The 18,972-nt window shown below is 36.5% G+C and overlaps 1 protein-coding gene across 4 annotated transcripts; it reads left to right on the plus strand.

Annotated features, from left to right (window-relative positions):
- Nucleotides 1-348: 348 nt before the first annotated feature.
- On the plus strand, nucleotides 349-18,258 carry LOC125671238 (prostaglandin E2 receptor EP4 subtype-like). Of its 4 annotated transcripts, none has more exons than XM_048906770.2 (3): nucleotides 349-653; nucleotides 14,173-15,129; nucleotides 17,323-18,258. In XM_048906770.2, exons 2-3 carry the CDS (start codon nucleotides 14,212-14,214, stop codon nucleotides 17,938-17,940), a joined length of 1,536 nt encoding a protein of 511 aa, XP_048762727.2. In that variant the 5' UTR covers nucleotides 349-653; nucleotides 14,173-14,211; the 3' UTR covers nucleotides 17,941-18,258. The 4 variants fall into 4 exon arrangements, with proteins under 4 accessions (XP_048762727.2, XP_048762728.2, XP_048762729.2 ...); XM_048906771.2 differs by lacking the exon at nucleotides 349-653 and adding an exon at nucleotides 4,997-5,186; XM_048906769.2 differs by lacking the exon at nucleotides 349-653 and adding an exon at nucleotides 5,756-6,241.
- The last annotated feature ends 714 nt before the right edge of the window (nucleotides 18,259-18,972 follow it).

An 18,972-nucleotide genomic window follows, 5' to 3' on the forward strand; every position in this document is an offset into this window, starting at 1 on the left:
GAATTAGAAATTGTCACAGACTATCATTTCCGCTTCTCTCTTGAGGACTAACACTAAGTTTACTATATGGTCTGATTTATACCTATTGTAATTATATTCCTTTGAATAAACTACCGAGGGCGTTTAGTGTCTCTTGTTATAGTATGGCTCCGCGATCACAGAAAAGTTTAAAATGTGAAAAATCATTTTAGCACACGTACAGGTGCTAATCTTGAATACGATCTTCAACATTATAACATTTGGGTCCTAAAATATTCTTTAAAATTTTGTTTCCGCAATTTTTAACGTTTTATTTCCTCAATTTCAGTGCGTCCTTATTTTATTCCTCTCAGCATAAAATAAGTAAATCGCCAGTTCACGGTCGCCTGATATACAGGTTCAAACATAAACTAGTTAAAGATGGCGTAAACTAAATATTTAGAAAATTCTGAGCTGATTAGACTGTGACGCTGATATTTACTTACATATGTCAACGGAATATTGTATACTTCGTAAAACAAATAGATACAGACCGTCAACAGAGCCTTCATAAGGTACAATTCTCGTCAGTGCACGATAAGAGGGACTTGTTCTGGATGGAAATAACATAACTGCCATCGTTATGTCTACCACAGAGAACAGGAAAGAGTTGTGTAACATGACAAGAGAGCTTTGTAAGTGTTTTCATTTTCTGTCATTTCTAGAAATAACGTCAACGACATTTTGTTCCTGAAATAGATATCATATCGTTATGACTGTGATGAGTTGCTCCAAATTATGCGATCACTTACACCAGAGTCTGCAGAAGTTTTACATCGGGTCTTTGAAATACTAGCTTTCGGAAATTCCTTAGTTTTCATCGAAAGGAGTTATTTCTCGCTATTCTTTGGAACTTCTTCACATCCCGCTCAAAAGACGTAATTTTTCACCCTAAATGGTCGTTGTTGTTGTTTTTTTTTTTCTTTTGCGATTCATTTGGGTGATTACATTGTAATTTGATTTGCTATTAACTTTGTTTGCAAAATTGAAATTGTATGTTCATTGTCGTCAGATTAGTTTAAATGTTACATGATAACATGGGAGGTTTCTCGACATTGTATAATGCCAATGGCAACAGCGGAGAAATAAGACCCTACGTTTCAGACTTTGTCAATAACACTCAGTTGCACTCTAAACATTTAACTTTTTTCATGAAGCCCTTCTGAAATCTTTCATGGCTTTTTGACTTGCATGAAATTCTGAGCAGATTGCTAAATTGACGTTCTTACCGGCACATGCTTGCATGACAATTAATCATTGTTTCAGTTAGAGAAACCAAAACAAAATTCGAACGACAAATTTAGAGCACTCCATGATGTGCTGCAACTAAGATGCCACTTTTCCTAATCATTTTCTCAATTTGTTTTTTCATATCAATGGTTATCAAATGCAGAGGTAATTCAACAACCACATTGTGCTGTTTTTCCATTTTACAATGACTCCTGGTCAATCGTACGAAGAAGTAAGTTTGTTAATCAACCCAACGTCAACGTCATAAGTAATTTAATACTGGCCTCCAGGGCCGTAAATTACATGGAGGCGGAGGAGGCAGCTGCCTCCTCCAACTTTTGAGCCAAAAAAAATTAAAATTTAAAGTTCATTAGAATTTATGTTGTTTCCAATAACTAAGAACATGATACCTCCCTTAAAAAGCATTCCAAATCTTTCTTTTAGAATGAGTTAGTCAAGTAACATCTTAGAAGGCCCTAGAATCAAGGATTTTGCACGAAACGTGTTCAGTGTGCACAAAATGTGCCCAGACCCCCGCCTAATTTCCTGCCTCCTCCAAATTTAAGGTTAATTTACGGCCCTGGCCCTCACGTTCCCCATCTTCCTTCGTCCGGGGTTGCTGATACTCTACTGTCATAACAAACCATTGTCCTACTGTGCTACTTAAAGCTAGTCTGTCTTATATTTGGAGATATGGTTGGACATTATATGTGTAGCTCGACAAATTGTCAAGAAGAAATCTGGCTCATTGGTTATCTACATTCGGGATGCTTCTGGATTGGATGTAATCCCAGTGAAGAACAAATCATCTCACAAATAGACCCAATCCGTTCGTAACTATGTCTTTTACTTCGTACTGAATACTCAAAAGGTTCTTCTTTAGTCAAACTGGCTTAATTTCTTAATGTTCTAGCCCAGTTTCTAACAACAATAACCCCATCCCTGCAACACGTCTGTATCATAGGTTGTACATGTATATGAAAATGTTCGTCTTCATTTTAAGAAATGATGATTTAAGATTTGTCAGTCAATTCTAATGCGGTAAAATCTGATATAAGAAACAAGAACGGTTTTTCTAATGAATTTAAGACGTATAAATTTCTTTAAATGTCAATGGAATGCATACTCATATCTATAAGAATCTATGTGTTTTAAAGCCTCTAGAGAAATCGTCCTATTTCCTAGAAAAAGGGGCTAGAAGGACTTGTCTTGTGTTTAGCTCAAACAGAATGCACGGGCAACACGGGACCCGCTACTAGGGAGTAAAAATCACGTGTCCGATTAATGTTGAGGCAATAAATGGGACCGCATTGTGCGTCCAGAAAAACTTGTCCGATTGATTGAAAATTTCCTGGAAGTTTTGCCGACAACTCCATGAAATATGGGAAACATGAGAACAAGTTTAGGAGCCAACGTAATATTGTCACTGTGTGCAAAGGAACCAATTCAAGGAATTATCGACAGTGATGATATTTACTCTATCATTGCCTGTGGAATAGTTTATGTCACCTGTAAAGCAACTAAATTGTATCTTTAAGTGGATTAAAATAGGTTCATTGTGGCCCCATTGAATTAATTTATATTTCTTTTAATTTTAGTAACTCTTAAATCATTCTCTTACTCAAATGGAGTACATGCCCAGAAGTTTCCGAATATACTTCGAGGCTTGCTCAGAGTTGGACTCAAAGCAAACATGGCTGAGTTTGAGTATGAGTATGGTATAGAAGTTTTAAAACCTCCCGTCATATAAAAGATCATCTGAATGCTGCAAAGAATATGCCACGTTTGGAACTTTTTTTATCATTCTACAGTATATGTTTGGGGGAGAATTCCAGGAGGGAATCTCGCTATGGACTAAATACTATATATATATATATATATATATATATATATCACTGGTCACACATACACTACCTTTGTTAAAAGGCAGACTAAAATGTTTATGAAATAATGTAACCATTCATATATATTCTGTACTGCTCTCAGTCGGGATATTGTCGTAAATCTATTCTTGTAAGTCGTATCGTTGTCGTAAATCTATTCTTGTAAGTCGTATCGTTGTCGTAAATCTATTCCTGTAAGTCGTATCGTTGTCGTAAATCTATTCCTGTAAGTCGTATCGTTGTCGTAAATCTATTCCTGTAAGTCGTATCGTTGTCGTAAATTTATTCTTGTAAATCGTATCGTAGTCGTAAATCTATTCTTGTAAATCGTAAAGTTGTCGTAAATCTATTCTTGTAAGTCGTATAGTTGTAGTAAATCTATTCTTCTAAGTCGTAAAGTTGTCGAAATAGAATCGTCTGAAGTCCTTGGGATTCTGCACAGTTTTAGCACAAGGGCTCGTTACAAATTAACCCTCTCTAATCTATATCTACACAAGGAAGGATCCGGAATCCCAAACATTTACATTCGTCTCCTTATATTTTACAGACATTAGATTTTACAATCCAGGTCTCAATCGATTGGGGAAATATCATAGTTTGTAAAATATCTAGTATCTGTTTGCACCGGCAATATACATGTACGTAAAGAAGCAATGCATTTTCTATCGTTTTTAACCACATTTCCTCAGTCACCCAGAATGAAAGACATGCTCTCATTAGTCAATTCAATTTGCTTAAACTACCAGGGGCGGATCCAGGAATTGTGGTTAAGGGCGCAACTTTATGAGGCTCCTGGATTTTACAGATTTTATAGCGCTTGAAATATGTCTCCTATGTAGTAATTTTTACTATTTTCTGTCATTTTTGGTAGAGGGAAATCAATAAAATGACGCAAATGTTAAGGGTTTTGGAACAAGTGTAAGTTCTCCCAATAAAAGCAATTCAATAAATCAAAAGATGTTGTCATTTATTGCATTGAGAGTGGGAGAAATTATTGCTTCTTTTATCGTTTACATTTTTTTAAACTAGATATCACGATTTAACTTAAATTTGAAAAATTATGGGGGCGCCCCCTTAAATCCGCCACTGACTACTCTCGCACAACTTTACTTGACCAAAATTGAAGAGCAAACTGACGTATTTGATTTTAATGCCGATTATTAGGCAGTCCTTTACATACTTATTTTGACTGCGGATTACTCCGTTTACCTGATCAAGACAAAGGGCTCACGACGGGTGTGACCTGTGAACAGGGGGTGTTCCTCTTAGGCAACTTATCCCTCTTCTAATATGTCCAGGGGTCTGTGTTTGTCCTACTGTTAATTTTGTATTCTTTACGAGATTGATCAATGTTCATTATATCTTCACTTTTTCATGTGTACCAGGTACAGTTATACGATATGCATTACCCTCTTAACGTGGATAAAAATCCGAAATGAGCTGGAGGACATTTTCTAACCCAAGGCTGTTTTTCCAATATAGAGAGGGGAAAATACTGGATATGTGTGCTGGAGGATTCTAATTAGGCACTATCTGTGCAGGAGGGGGGGGGGGGGTATAACTCTATACATGTATGTCACAACACAGGAACACTCCAAACATATTTCAAAATCAGTCACAGGTGGTGTAATTGAAGAGTTGTCAAACCAATGCTTAATAATTAAGAGATTCACTTCATGTAATTAAGAGATTCAAATGATACGGTTGATAGGTTAATAAACTGGTGCACATAGTGCATATATATATTTACATACATGTATATATTTTCCAATTCGCACAGCGAGATAATTGGACGGTATTCAAAGCAACATTTAAAAGTTCCTGTTCCATATTTACTACACTAAAGAACTACCTTTATATTCTTCGAGTAATAAAGACATCTAGGAGTTGTGGCAACACCTCATAACTCGGTTAATAAGAGAAAGGCCGCGTGATGTCGATGATAATAGCGTAAGACTGTTTGACTTGTATTGTGAGGTGCTGCACATTAAAATGGACAAACCCGGTTTAAACAGATTGATCATGATTAACACCAAAATAAATTCCGTTAAAAAGGTAAGAGTTGTAAATCTGTTATACGTTGTTTTAGAGTACACGCTGTGAAAGTAAGAAACCGATTAGCGCCGTTGTTTAATATCTATCATTAAAGTTTTCAGTGATATGTACGTATCTTATAACCGGGTCTTGTACAACATTGATTTACGATCTCTCTATAAAGTGTATCCTATATCTGAAATATCATTGACATACACAGAACAAAATTCTAAGAACACACATGAATTATTCCACTATTTATAGAATTACACGTCTATTAATTATTGCATTATTTATAGATTTTAGCATTATCTGATCTGTTTGTGGAGTAATAATTCAACTTTCATGGAGATAGTCATGAAGTGTTTGTTCATCACTCACCCAATTTCGATTTCGGAACAGATGATACAAATCGATTATTTGTTTTTAATATTTAAGAATTAGTTTACATCACTTGATATTTTTTGCAAGTCAACACAAATTGCATGTTGTCGTTTAAAAATATTTCTAACGCATGACATTTGGCCCCCCAGAGTATACTGCATCAAACAGAAGTGTTTATAAATCGGGGACTTACGCACTGCGCAGGGTAACTGTAGTCTAATATATGAAGCGGAATCATTTTCTCACGTGTTTACTTTACGAAGCACAGTGATCGGACATTTTCTAGATGCTAGGGAAAATATGATAAGGAGTTTTGCGGGAGTTTGAATGATCAAGAACGGAAGATATATTGATAGGGAAAGGTTCTGCATGTTTCATCAAACATGACGAGAAGATCTGTGTGAAAGTTAAAGCACGTGTGACTGTTTACAAATGTCTTAAAGTTATTGACATGAGTTTCGCCTTCCCTCCAACGTATTCTGTTGACGGGTAATTAATCACCAGACCCGTGAGGGAAAGTAGTAGTTCATATTGAAATTAGGATTATCCTCCTAATTTCTACATTGTCTATTATCTACCGATAAAGTTTTATGAATATCAATTGATATAGAGTTTCGACCTTCTGTTGACTTTTACTCTCAGTACCGGTGTCCACCTTTATCACACAACGGATTCAATTTTGAAATAACCAGGTAAGCACTTCAGATTGATTTAGCCAATGTTTAACGAAAGACAAATTTTGACTACATAATTTTATTTTAAAATGCATATTCATCTACTTTACATTTTCAAAGGCTTTTATTGTGATGGTAACGGATTTCAGAGCTTTTGTGTAGTTTTATCAATTAGCTGGCGCGTTTAATTGCTGTAATTCCACCTGCCAACAGAACTGCATCTCGATGTTGGAAAGGGTTTCATAAGTGCTTAATGGGAGATTTTTTTAATTCCATCTGTGCTCTCTCCTACTAAATGAAGTTTTAAAAAATCCATGTGACCTGAATTCAAAATATAAAATTCAACTCTTGAATAGATGTAAATTAAAATAGAATAGAATTTATGTAACAATTGGGAGTCGGGGATTAAAACCAACAATATGTATTACGTACTATGCTTATCTAACTCCGCTTCTCATTAAATTTACTTATACGTCAAGGATGAGAAGATGTTTTAAGAATTTGTGTTACTTTATAGCCTACATTTTTCGTGTTCTTACTTCATCTGATGTCTCGCATCTAAAACCCGTTCAATTCCTTGCTTATATTTCTTCAATTTTATCATTGGCATCCAGTACTATTCAAAACGTTAACTCTTTTCATAGTGCAAATGCTATTTAATCTGCACAGGTTTCCAAAACTACCTGTAGCAAAAATGAAAGAATTACTCTGTATTGTGGAAAACAAGATACAAAGTCGCTTCAGGTTAAGTGAAGATTAGAACATGTCCAGACACACTATTAAACTCTGTTAATTATTCAGACAATCGGACGAGACGTCACTTCCGTTGCTTCTTGTGGCATTCTGGACAATATCTGTTTGAAGGTGGTGCGATCAGCTAAGTTCCCTCATACTCTTTGGTGAAATGTTGTAGTAGTTCAAAATGATTATTGCATCAATCGGATACGCTTGCCTGAATTCGGTCATTTTGATTGCGCGGTGTCAACACTTGTGTCCTTAGCGTCATTCTAATGACAGGGACGAATAAAGGGGTTGTGACGTTTCTTACTAATCGCTAAATATCTTCTTATACACAAAGGAGAGATTCGATGGTAAGGTGTACATCATGTAAATAGAATTAAAAATACATTTGAGAACGTAGTTCCATATAAAAATTTCGTCTTTCTCTTGACATCATCTATGTTCCCCTGAAGTGCCTTCCGTGGGAATGGCGGAAACAGCGGAAGTTTACTAACTCGCTTTCCAGATTTCCGTTTTTCTTACTATGTACATGTAATCTATTAGAGCAGGTCTGTGTTGCTGAATGCCAGGTGGTGAGTGGTGTTGTTGATATCAAAAAGCAGAAGTGTGCAGTCGTCTTGTTACAAGGAGACATTCACAATCAATGATCCATCTGAGTTACATTGGAGGGGGGGGGGGGGGCTTATTTCTAGGATTAATTGTTGATCAAATGAAAAGTGATTGTGCAGTCTGGTTGTGGTTATGTTCCGGGTTGACGTCTCCTGATTTCGTTGAGGCTCTGTTCCTTCTTGGAATTGGGTGAAACCCCTGTTCTTCATTGATGCGTGATTTTCCGTTGCTTTGATGTCGAATTAATGCCGGGAGTCGTTTAGTTGTTGATGTGTTTTTCTGATTTTAACCAAACTTGCCACAATTTATCCTTGGGAAAAGAGGATTCAAGTTTATTCATATGAAGGGCAACGCCCGTACTCTTACAAAAGATGGGTTTGAATTTATTCAAAACACCACCCACCTGACCAGGACAGGGCTACAGGGATCCAACGCTACCTGTGTTTCCCAACTATGACTTTTTTCATTTAGTCCTGGAAAACTTAAATTTTATCTTGTATTCAAAATCCACATGTCTTAGGTGGAAATTTTGTAAAAGCATGAAGTAGTCTGTCAATACTGCAAAAATTTAGGATATCTTGTAGACTACAGCAAGGCAATCTGATTAAAAATTATGTCTAGCAGTACACACATTTCGAGTCTTTTCGGCTAATGATGTTTCTAAGAAAATGAATAACGTCGATAAAAAGGAAGAAATTAAAGGGTTTACTTTTGTTTGTATAATTAGTCGTAAAGTTCTTACTGTTAAGGTTTGATGTGCATCTGGGTCTGTACTATTTTTGATCATGCATGAAACGGAATCAGTGGTGACCCACATGTGACCTCAAGTGATGTAAACACCTGCCGGTCGGTTTTACTGGTGAAGACCTATGCATGTTGTAATAACGGTCACTGGGAAATATTTTAATCAGTGTTTACGCTTGGGACTTCTACCTCATGTAATTGATTAGAATGTCTGACAATGGGCTTCATCGCTCAAAACTGTTGTAAAATCAATATATGTCGTGGGGTATTTCGTGAGTACCCATAATGTAACTTTTTTTGGTAACGTGTTTCATGATTAATTTTATGATATACACAAAGATGAATATTTGGGAGGTAATGCTGTGCGTTAAAATATGCTTTTCTCATACCTATTTTGACTATACAAATTAAATACATGGGTCCCCATGAAATCTTACTGTATTGTAAGTGTAATATCCATCCCGTTTTTTAAACATTTAAACGAAAATGTTATAGCTTAATGTCTTTTTACTTCTATTTTTACAGAAAAAGTTTTCGCGTAAAAGAAATGATACATATCATGCAGTTTGAATCTTTTACTTAACATATAACCGATTGATTATCCGCCATTGCTACTATATGCTGTTGGTTTCTATGGCGCCTGCTATGACATTTGTGTGCTGATAGGCGATTTGATGCTACAATATACTCTGAGTTTCTATGGTGCCTGCTATGAGATTTGTACGCTTTGATAGGCGATTTGATGCTACAATATGCTATGAGATTTATTCGATATGATAGACGATGCGTATGCTATGAGTTGTACATGCTAGGATACGTATGCTACAATATGCTATGATTTTAAGCATGCTATCAGACTAGTACCTGTTCGCTATGATACGTGATGCGTATGCTACAATATGCTATATGAGTTTGTGCATGCTATCAGACTTGTACGCTATGATAAGTGATGCGTATGCTACAATATGCTATGGGTTGTGCATGCTATCAGACTTATATGTAGACATATATAGTTTGTATATTTACAAATGATTTGTATGATTTCCCCTTTTGTATCTTCGTTTGTGAACACATAACTTCCACTTACAACTGTGACTTATTTTCAGTTTCAATGCCTTACATTATCTAAAATTGTGTGGTTTTTTATTTAGGAACCCTAATGACTTGCTCTGTTTTCGCGCTCCACACACTGTGAAACGCATTCCAAGAGTCGAGGGCGTGGACTGCGAAGTGTCACGTCGGTATACTTGATAATCTTTTACCGGTATATTGCGCCGAGCAGAGACTTAAATTTTGCAGCCCTTCACCTGCAATGGTGACGTCTCCATATATGTGAAAGATTATCGAAAGGGACGTAAACAATATACGATCAATCTATATGTATTAATGCGCGCATTGTTTGCATTCATGAGGAAATGGATATTTTAACGAATTATAGAAAAACATTGGAAATGAAAATATATAGAATCATCAGTTACAAAATTAAAGTGTTTGTACACAAGTTATGAATTTTTTCCGCATTCAAGATGAATTTGATGAAGAATGCTTCAGACTGTCGCTGTAAACATTCTACACCAATATAAATGAACATGTTTACTCAGAAGGGAAAAGAACATACTAAAATGAATGTCCGAGTAAAACGCCATGGTATCTCGGAGCAAAAACAAAAAAAACCCTTCAGTTGCTATTTGAACTGTAGTTTGTTAATTATCATACGTATGTCCTTTCTATGTATTTCATCATTCCTAAGGGTTGTTTTATATGTTATTAGGATAATTATATCATTACATTAGCCGCTACATATTAATAATAATAATTATGCATTTTAATTCTGACTCTATGAATATTTTATTCACATGTATGTGCTTATCGATTTATATTATCTTTTCTCTCACATTTGTAAAATGCTTTAGAGAACTAATGGTGATAGGGCGCTATATAAATATTTTAATTACAATTACGGACCAGAGTAACAGCAGTTATATATAAGATACACTGGAACAAGCCATCTTCATCTAAAATGAGAAGGATCGGCAATGTGGGGTATAAATTTAGCTTCCTCCTACTATTTTACCCCCAAATATGGGTATTTTACCCTGTTCGGGATTTATAACCCCAATCTGATTTAATTTTCTTCTCGTTTCGGAACTATCCTAAAGAGTCGTTCATCAACCTCTCGACGAAATTCACTGCAGACGACATACATAAGCAGTGCTGAACTGTGTGAAATATAATAATTCCGTAGGAATAAAACCAAATGATTAAATATTTCGCTGATCAATTCTGTCTGTCCTTCTGTAGGTGTGTTTGTTGATAACCATTTTAATTTTTCCAGAACCACTCGGCCAATTTCAATCAATTGGTCGTGGTACATGTAGCTCAGTGGTAGAGTGTTCGCATCGTAATCGGTTGTGCCATGACCACGTCAAACCGAGGACCTAAATATAAGCAAAGAGTGCTTCTTTGCCAAACACTCGCCGCATGTAGTCACGATCTTTCAGATATGACCTTAACAATGGAGGTCCCGTGGACCTCCACTGCTACGGTCCTGAGTTCTTAGTATAGGTCCGAATTTGCGGTACGACATCTACAGCTGGTGACGTTTCAATGTGAAGGAAAAATTCTCGACGGGACGTAAAACAAATCAAATTGCCAACTGTGGATTGTCTTGTTTAAATGACTGCATTTTTGTTTTTAATTTCAATATTGAGATACCCTGGATCATCCACTGTAATTGGTTTTATGTAATAAAAAGGGAGGAAATGTTCAAAGATTTATAACGTTATCACCGGTACCCCTTGCTTGTCGTAAGAGGCGACTAAATGGAGCGGTCCTTCGGATGAGACCGCAAAAACCGAGGTCCAGTGTCACAGCAGGTGTGACAAGATAAAGATCCCTCCCTGCTCAAAGGTCGTAAGTGCCGCGTATAGGCCTAAATTTTGCAGCCCTTCATCGGCAATGATGACGTCTCCATATGAGTGAAAGATTTTCGAGAGGGACGTTAAACACAATACATGTATTTAATCAATCAATCATATAACGTTGTATACGACATTTCACTGCGTACATGTACATGTGCATATGCCTTTTGTCTACATTCGTTTTTCTGATCAGGCCATTCGCTGTCTTGTTTAAATCCTGATCAGAAAACCATACCCTTTGTCACAGTATCTGGACTTTATACCATAATTTACTGAAAATGTCTTTTTCGAAATGTTACTCTATCCCTTGGGGGTTCGGGTTAGAATAGGTCCTCAGTACCCCTTGCTTGTCGTAGGGGGTGACTAAATGGGGTGGTCCTTCGGATGAGAGCGCACAAAACCGAGGCCCCGTGTCACAGCAAGTGTGACACATTAAATATCCCTTCCTGCTCAAAGGCAATTTATAAGCGCCGAGAATAAGCCTTTATGCAGTTCTTCACCGGCATTGGTGACGTTTCCATATGAGTGAGAAATTTTCTCGACAGGGGATGCTTACTCCTCCTAGGCACCTGATCCCACCTCTGGTGTATCCAGGGGTCCGTGTTTGCCCAACTATCTATTTTGTATTGCTTGTAGGAGTTATGAGATTGATCACTGTTCGTTATCTTCACCTTACGTTATCAATCAATCGAAGTGTTACTCAGGAGAAGGTACAGACATGAACCAAAACTGTCCGGGCTAACAAGGTTTCGGGAAAACAGAATGATCAAAACGAAGGAATTTTGAATCCTTCTTTCATTTAAATTGATCACCATTTAATTGCAAAATGGTTTGATACAACTGTTGAATTAATTAGTAAAGCATGAAGCACCGAAGTTCACACGACAAGACATTTAAAGCGATTTGGTGTAGGTTAATATTTTTACAATTTTCACGTTTTAAAAGTATTGTGACGTGCAAAACATTGTCACGTGGCTTACATACAGAAAGAACAACGTCAGAATAGAAATAGAAACTAGCTTATAATGCACGAAGCAATTTAATGATCAGTTTTTGATTTTCTATGGTTTCAATATTATATATTGGTACATGGTAATAATATTTTTCGGTTCGTTTACGATAAGACTCTCCTGATATTTACATTTAATTTGTTAATGGTACTTTAAAAGCTACCACCGTGCTACTGGGCATGCGTGTTCTGTATCAGTATTTGAAATCTTGACGTGACATCATTAACATTCATTAAGTGTGTTGTTTGTTTTTAATTAAATTACAAAAAAAAAATCGTCCCCACCTTTGATTTCTGATACCTTAATAAATATATTTACCATCAACGAGAAACATATTGCCTGCATTGGCGTTGACGATTCGACATCATTATATAGAACCTATAGATGGAATCTACAAGTAATGTATCTGATACGTAAGTTGTCTAATGATAATCATAGATTGGATTTCATTATGCATAGGACTATAACTTCATTACGGAGATTATTGAGTTAAATGAACTGAATGCATCACTGTAAATCATTGATCCGTGGCTTATGGTGATGTTTATTCATCGTCTATAAAAAAAATCAGTACAAACTGTGACTAGTATGAGAGTGGGCATTTCATTTATCACAGAGGAGAACCAGTAACGTCATCGTAATTTCGTTAATCGGTTTTCTTACGAAAGTTTCTGACCGTCTGATAAACGGTACCTAATCAGATAAAGGTATCGAACTGCCTTTGAAGTTTGATTGTCGAACAAATTTAAATTTGGGCAGAATGCAGACATCGGTACAACATTGATCTATGAGCTCTCTCCAGAACATTGAGACATCTAGCCGCAGAGCCTGTGTGTGCTGATTAATTTGTTATTGAGAGGAATATCTGTTTTGCATCATGATGCAGTTCGCCTACGGCTTACGGTTTTCCTTTTAAATGTATTTTGACTCGTCAATACTTCGGTGCAACATGTTGCAAGTCGGACAGCAAATTTGATGAGCATATGCCGTTTAGACGGGATGTGTCATTATTTTACTAAATCAAAATATTCCAAAATGTGTATTTCTATATGTCATGATCAAAGCATTGAAACGCTACATTGGTAAAATTTCCATTTTCTTGTTATAACCCTCCGGTAAGAGGAGTAATAAATAGACGAGTGGGGGAGAGAAATTTCATTCATCTTTTGCCTCTTGTTCCTCGATCTCTGTAATTTGTCCAAGCAAGCGTTTTATTGCACTTCCGAAGTACTCGGTTTTTATTTTCCTAAATGTCGGTCGTGGTTTACGCAATTCAATACAATCCATTGCGAATCATTTATTGAGAAAAAAGGTCCCTTTTATTTCATATGAAAATAGTGAAGATAACGAACAGCGATCACCCTCAGAAATCCTAAAAAGAAGACAAAATTGAGTGTGTATTTTATTGAATTACCCTTCTTATCAATCATTGTATATCTTTTTATTCAAACTATGAGTAATTATGATTTTATTTCAATCATTATGATCCTGTGTCCATTAAATAAAAAGAGGCTATTGTTTACTATCACAACAGGAAAACGTCATTGTTTAGCGTGCACTAAATTCTATTAATCTTGTCTTAATCAGACAGGAATTTCGTCTTGTTTGACTTGTTCTGACGTGAATAGATCATCATCAATCATGATTACAAAAGTAATACTCGGAGGATGGATACAATTTCATCCCGAGAACTTCATCTCTTTGACTTTGTTTACACAATAAACTGTAAATCAATGTGCTCTACTTAAATGGGATGTATCAGTTATAATACGCTGGACAAAATATCGCAACGGGAATTTCATATTAAATTTGACAAGCCCTGAATTTCAGCAGTCTCTACAACACACCGTTTAGACTCTGACGTAACTCTCGGAACGGAATCAACATATCGAAAATGTCGATAAATCCATATGTATAATTTCAGGCCTCATAGAAGATGATGTTACCCTGAAAAACGGAGAATATGGATGTCACAAGTTACCAAGTCACGCAATCGACGGGTCTGTACTCGCGCTTTCTTAACAACGACAGTGTGACGCAAAACTTGTCTTCAACAATGGCGGACGATCGTACTCGAATGGACAGTCCATGTGATTTCAGCAACAAAACTGGTTGTACTGAAGAAGGACTGGGAATCAGATTATCTACTCCAATAATAATGTTTACCACCGGAATCTTGGGAAATATTCTGGCGCTTTTGGTATTGTATACGTCACGCAAAGAGGCCAAACGAACAGTGTTCTACACCTTACTCGCCGGTTTGGCTTGGACGGATTTGATTGGTCAGCTAATGACATCACCAATTGCTATTATGGTGTATGCCAACAATCGGAAATGGGTTGGAGGAAAACCCCTTTGTCGTTACCATGCTTTTGCAATGATCCTTTTTGGTGGGTTAACTCCCCTTCTCGTGTGTGCTATGTCTATAGAACGCTTACTAGCCTTGAGATTTACATATTTCCACGCAAGAGTTGTCACCAAGAAGAAAGCCTTCATAGCTATAGCAGGCTGTTGGATTATTGTGATGTTCTTTTGTTCATGGCCTTTCATGGGATTAGGTAGCTATGAACTTCAATATCCAAAGTCATGGTGTTTTTTGAACTTTCACAAAGAAAGTGTTAGTGACGTAATATATGCCTCAATATTCGCCTCTACCAACGTTCTAATAATCCTGTTGAACCTCGGATGTAACATTGCCGTCGTTGTTACTCTATTACAAATGAGGAGAAAACGAATGGCGAATAGTTCTCCATATTGTCACAGACGACATGGGACAAACCAAAGTAAATCCAAGTCTATCAAAAGAGAAGCCGAAACGCAAATGGTGATTTTTCTCTGTGCTATCACTGCTGTCTTTACAACCTGTTGGCTGCCCATCAATGTAAGTAGTAAAAAGCACTTTCTCTTTAAATACAGCACACTGCATGTACACGAATATGTCTCGTAAAGGGCTGAAGAATCCTATTCTAAATAACAAATGAAATTTAACTGCTATAAAATTATTTATTTTTGTAAGTGTTTAATTTTTGTGGATGGACGGAGTTAGATCCTGCATTATGCCTTTAATGGCTCTTCATACAATCATAAAAATTGTATTACATTTCACAACTGCCTGAAAAGAGCTATTGAAGGCAGAGAGCTCTTACGGTTAAAACGACCCTCGAGTTTTGTCGTTGTATTTTTTCACTTGCTCTTACTTTATATTTTAATCTGGACACCCGTCTTTGTGAGATAAAGTCATTGCTGTTGTCAACGAGCAAGATGTCATTAATCAATGGAGATAACCACGGAATATGTGTTTAGTGCATTTTCCCTCAATACCCCTTGCTTGTCGTAAGAGGTGACTAAATGGGTCGGTCCTTCGGATGAGATCGCACAAAACTGAGGCCCGGTGTCACAGCAGGTGTGGCACAATAAAGATCGCTACCTGCTCAAAGGCCGTAAGCGCCGAGCATAGGCCTAAGTTTTGCAGCCCTTCACCGGCAATGGTGACGTCTCCATCTAAGTGAAATATTTGCGGGGGGGGGGGGGGGGGGGGTTAAACAATACACATCCAACCAACCTTGAAGGCCGGGAGTAACCTAGAAAAATTTACACCCCTACAGCAATTAAGCATATATGGCAAGAGGGCAGGGCTTAGCAGTGTTATCAGAATAAGCAGCAGTTTGATGCTTGACTCTACACGTGCTCTGTAGCAGACGATATTTTGAACAGGGAGACTGGCATGATTTATCAAAATAAACTAAAGTTTTCCCGCATTTTTCTACCACTCTGCTGGATCTGTGAGGCACTGAAAGGATAGATTTTTACTTTAACAAAACTTCACCCTAGGAATTACAAAATGAATTCATCATTGTTTTATCCATGTCTTTTAAAACATGTAGTTTTTCGATAATATACACAAAATATTGGTATATATGATATAATAATACTTATGATTTTCCTCTTGGTACCTTTCAATTATGAGAAGAATTTGGGAGGAAATTGTAGCTATGCAATGGAGGACATGTGCATTGAAGGATTATTAAGAAACACTTTGTCCATTATGATATTTGGAGACCTACTATCTGTGATTGTCTCTTTTGACATTGTAATGTTCACACATAAGAGTCCAGATTGAGAGTAATTTTAAAGTGATGGTTGATCAATTGGACATTTGTCATCATTGGTGAGAGACAATGGGAGTTACACAACTGGCCTAGGAGATTGTTGCTTAATCAGACAAACATCATGCTTGACATTATTCTAGAAAAGGTACCATCAATCCTGCAAAACTCTGAAACAGCGATCAGACTGAACAGTCCTAATGAGTTATTTTTATAAAGTTAACAAATTTTTTAAAGGAATGTGATTTTATATAATTAAAAAATAAAATCTGGATTTACCAATGATATATGAGTAAGTACTTTTTTTCCACGTTATACAGTGATTTGATTACATGTTTCCTTTGGTGCAACCCCCCTTATCTAAAACTAGACAAGCATGCTCGTGCAATATGTGAGTCAACATCCGGTGTAAACAATAACAAAAGATAATCACACCCACAAACTGCCAATCTCTAGTTTGAAATACAAATTTAGCCCTGCTTCAGATTTTTTAGGCCAAAATTAAAACTTCATGAGAATTTATATCTAAAATAGATATGGTCAATATATGCACAGTTATGAGGGGAACAAGTATACCCATTTTAAAATTTCAGTACAACAGCTTAATCTTTATTTTTGCAAAATAAGTGCTGCAACCTGAATGTGACCAGAAAATTCATATATTCCACCATTTTCACCGATTGGCTGCTTTTATACCCAATTGCCGGCCTTTAACCATGGTGAACACCAAATTATTCTTCCTGGAAATACATCGATTTTTTGGGGGGTAGTGAGATAGCAGTTACTAAGTATACAATGCGATTACAATTATATTCTTTCAGAAATAGACGCAGAACGGCATGTCTTGAAATGAGCTCTTAAGATAATATTTTGGTGCATGAAATTTTACAGCCTTTCCTACAAAATTTTGAGTGCGCAGAGATTTATACAAGAAATGATTAAAGTCTCGAAGTTTTTTTCTATTTCAGATAAACATCATTATAAATCAGATAACAGGTGTTGAAAATCCGACGGCAGATCTTCTGGGTGTTCGATTTGCCGGAATAAACCAAATCCTTGACCCTTGGTTGTACGTTCTATTGCGGAAAGCACTGATCATAAAAATCGTGAAGTACCTTCATCATAAGATTTGTACACGTTCTAAGATTGACGGTGCTGGCAGACGAACGTTACATTCATATGAAAATGTTCCAGTTGACAGGGAGCAAATCTCACTCGGTCCTCTTGAAGATCTTCAAATCAGAGTTTTGTGCGTCACTACCGACAATCGTTCATGTGACCATGATCGTGAAAATGAAAGTAGTGACGATAGTATGTCAAGTCTATCCAATCTTATATCCCACCAACAAGGTGATGTACGTTACCATTTGAATTCTGAACAGCGAGAAACTACAACAACTAGTAGCAACATAACAGATCAAAGTGGTTGTGAACAACGCCTTAGTCAGTCCACGAGAAACAGTCCTGTGAAAAAGGTCAAGATGAAACTTAAGCGTAATCACAGCTCTCCGGTCCTTGAAACTACAAAGTGTTTAAAACTCCGCTCAAATAACGAAACAAATAATGATAGTGTTATAACAGTCTGACGCGGGGGTACATCATTGAAATATACAGTTTTAAAACCATTTCTTATGTCAGTGTTCATTGTGACATAATTACAATGACACTGCCATGCCCATTCGTAAGTGCCAAGGTCAAGTAAAGAAACATCTTTTTTGTAACCGATGTATAATTAAACATAAGACATGTTCCATTTTATTTCAGATGTCCAATTAATTTGTTTATCACATAAATGTATATTTTTATTAGTTTATTTCTATACAGTTTACACTTGAAATGAATATGATTTTGTCTGTTATTTTCACTTTTGTTTTTAATAAAATTCAGCAAATATTTAAAAGAAATTTTCACGTGATACACACGGGTGGTTCTTGTTCCATGTAGCCCATGATCAAATGGGTTAAAACAGAAAAAACTAGTGGAGGCGATAGAATTTTTAAAATTAAGATATATGAATGAACCACGGGAGATAATTAGGAAATGATATAATTAGAACCGGTACAGAATGTGAAAGTTTCATATCCGAGGTGGGTCCCAATAGGGATCCAAAACTCAGGACATTTCTGAATGAATAAAACATTATCGGAAATTCATGGACCTCGGTCAAGGGTCCTGGTGCTAGGGTGTGTCTTTATTGCTCACATATTGAAAATGTTGTTTCTTTATAAATCTTCTTCAATCCGGGACATCATACGGAGTAAATAGCCATAATGAAATTTGTTAAATTCATTTTTCTTGGGTTATGGGATTGGGGTCAATACCTTACAAAATTATGCAAATCTTGGAAAATCTTTTCTTTACTCGGAAACATCTAGCGGACAGTCTGAGTGAGTACTCGAGATAAACAAGGATGCTTCTACCAGGAATGTGCAAAACATAGCCCCAGGGTCAAGGGTGCTGATGCTAGGATGGGGCTGTGTCGCTCATACTGAAAATGCATTTTTTAACATTCTTCTTCTTTACCCCTGCACATCTTGAAGAAAAAATATATGTGTGGTTATGAAGAGCACGAATTCCTCTCCAAAATTGTGAATTTATAACCCCTTGTGTCAGGCTAT

Source organism: Ostrea edulis, chromosome 4 (genome assembly GCF_947568905.1).
Source record: "Ostrea edulis chromosome 4, xbOstEdul1.1, whole genome shotgun sequence".
NCBI lineage: Eukaryota > Metazoa > Mollusca > Bivalvia > Ostreida > Ostreidae > Ostrea > Ostrea edulis.

Coding starts and splice junctions, on each gene's coding strand:
- LOC125671238 (XM_048906770.2), top strand. CDS start 14,212: ATGGATGTCACAAGTTACCAAGTCACGCAATCGACGGGTCTGTACTCG. Junction 15,130..17,322: donor CCTGTTGGCTGCCCATCAAT/GTAAGTAGTAAA, acceptor TTTCTATTTCAG/ATAAACATCATTATAAATCA.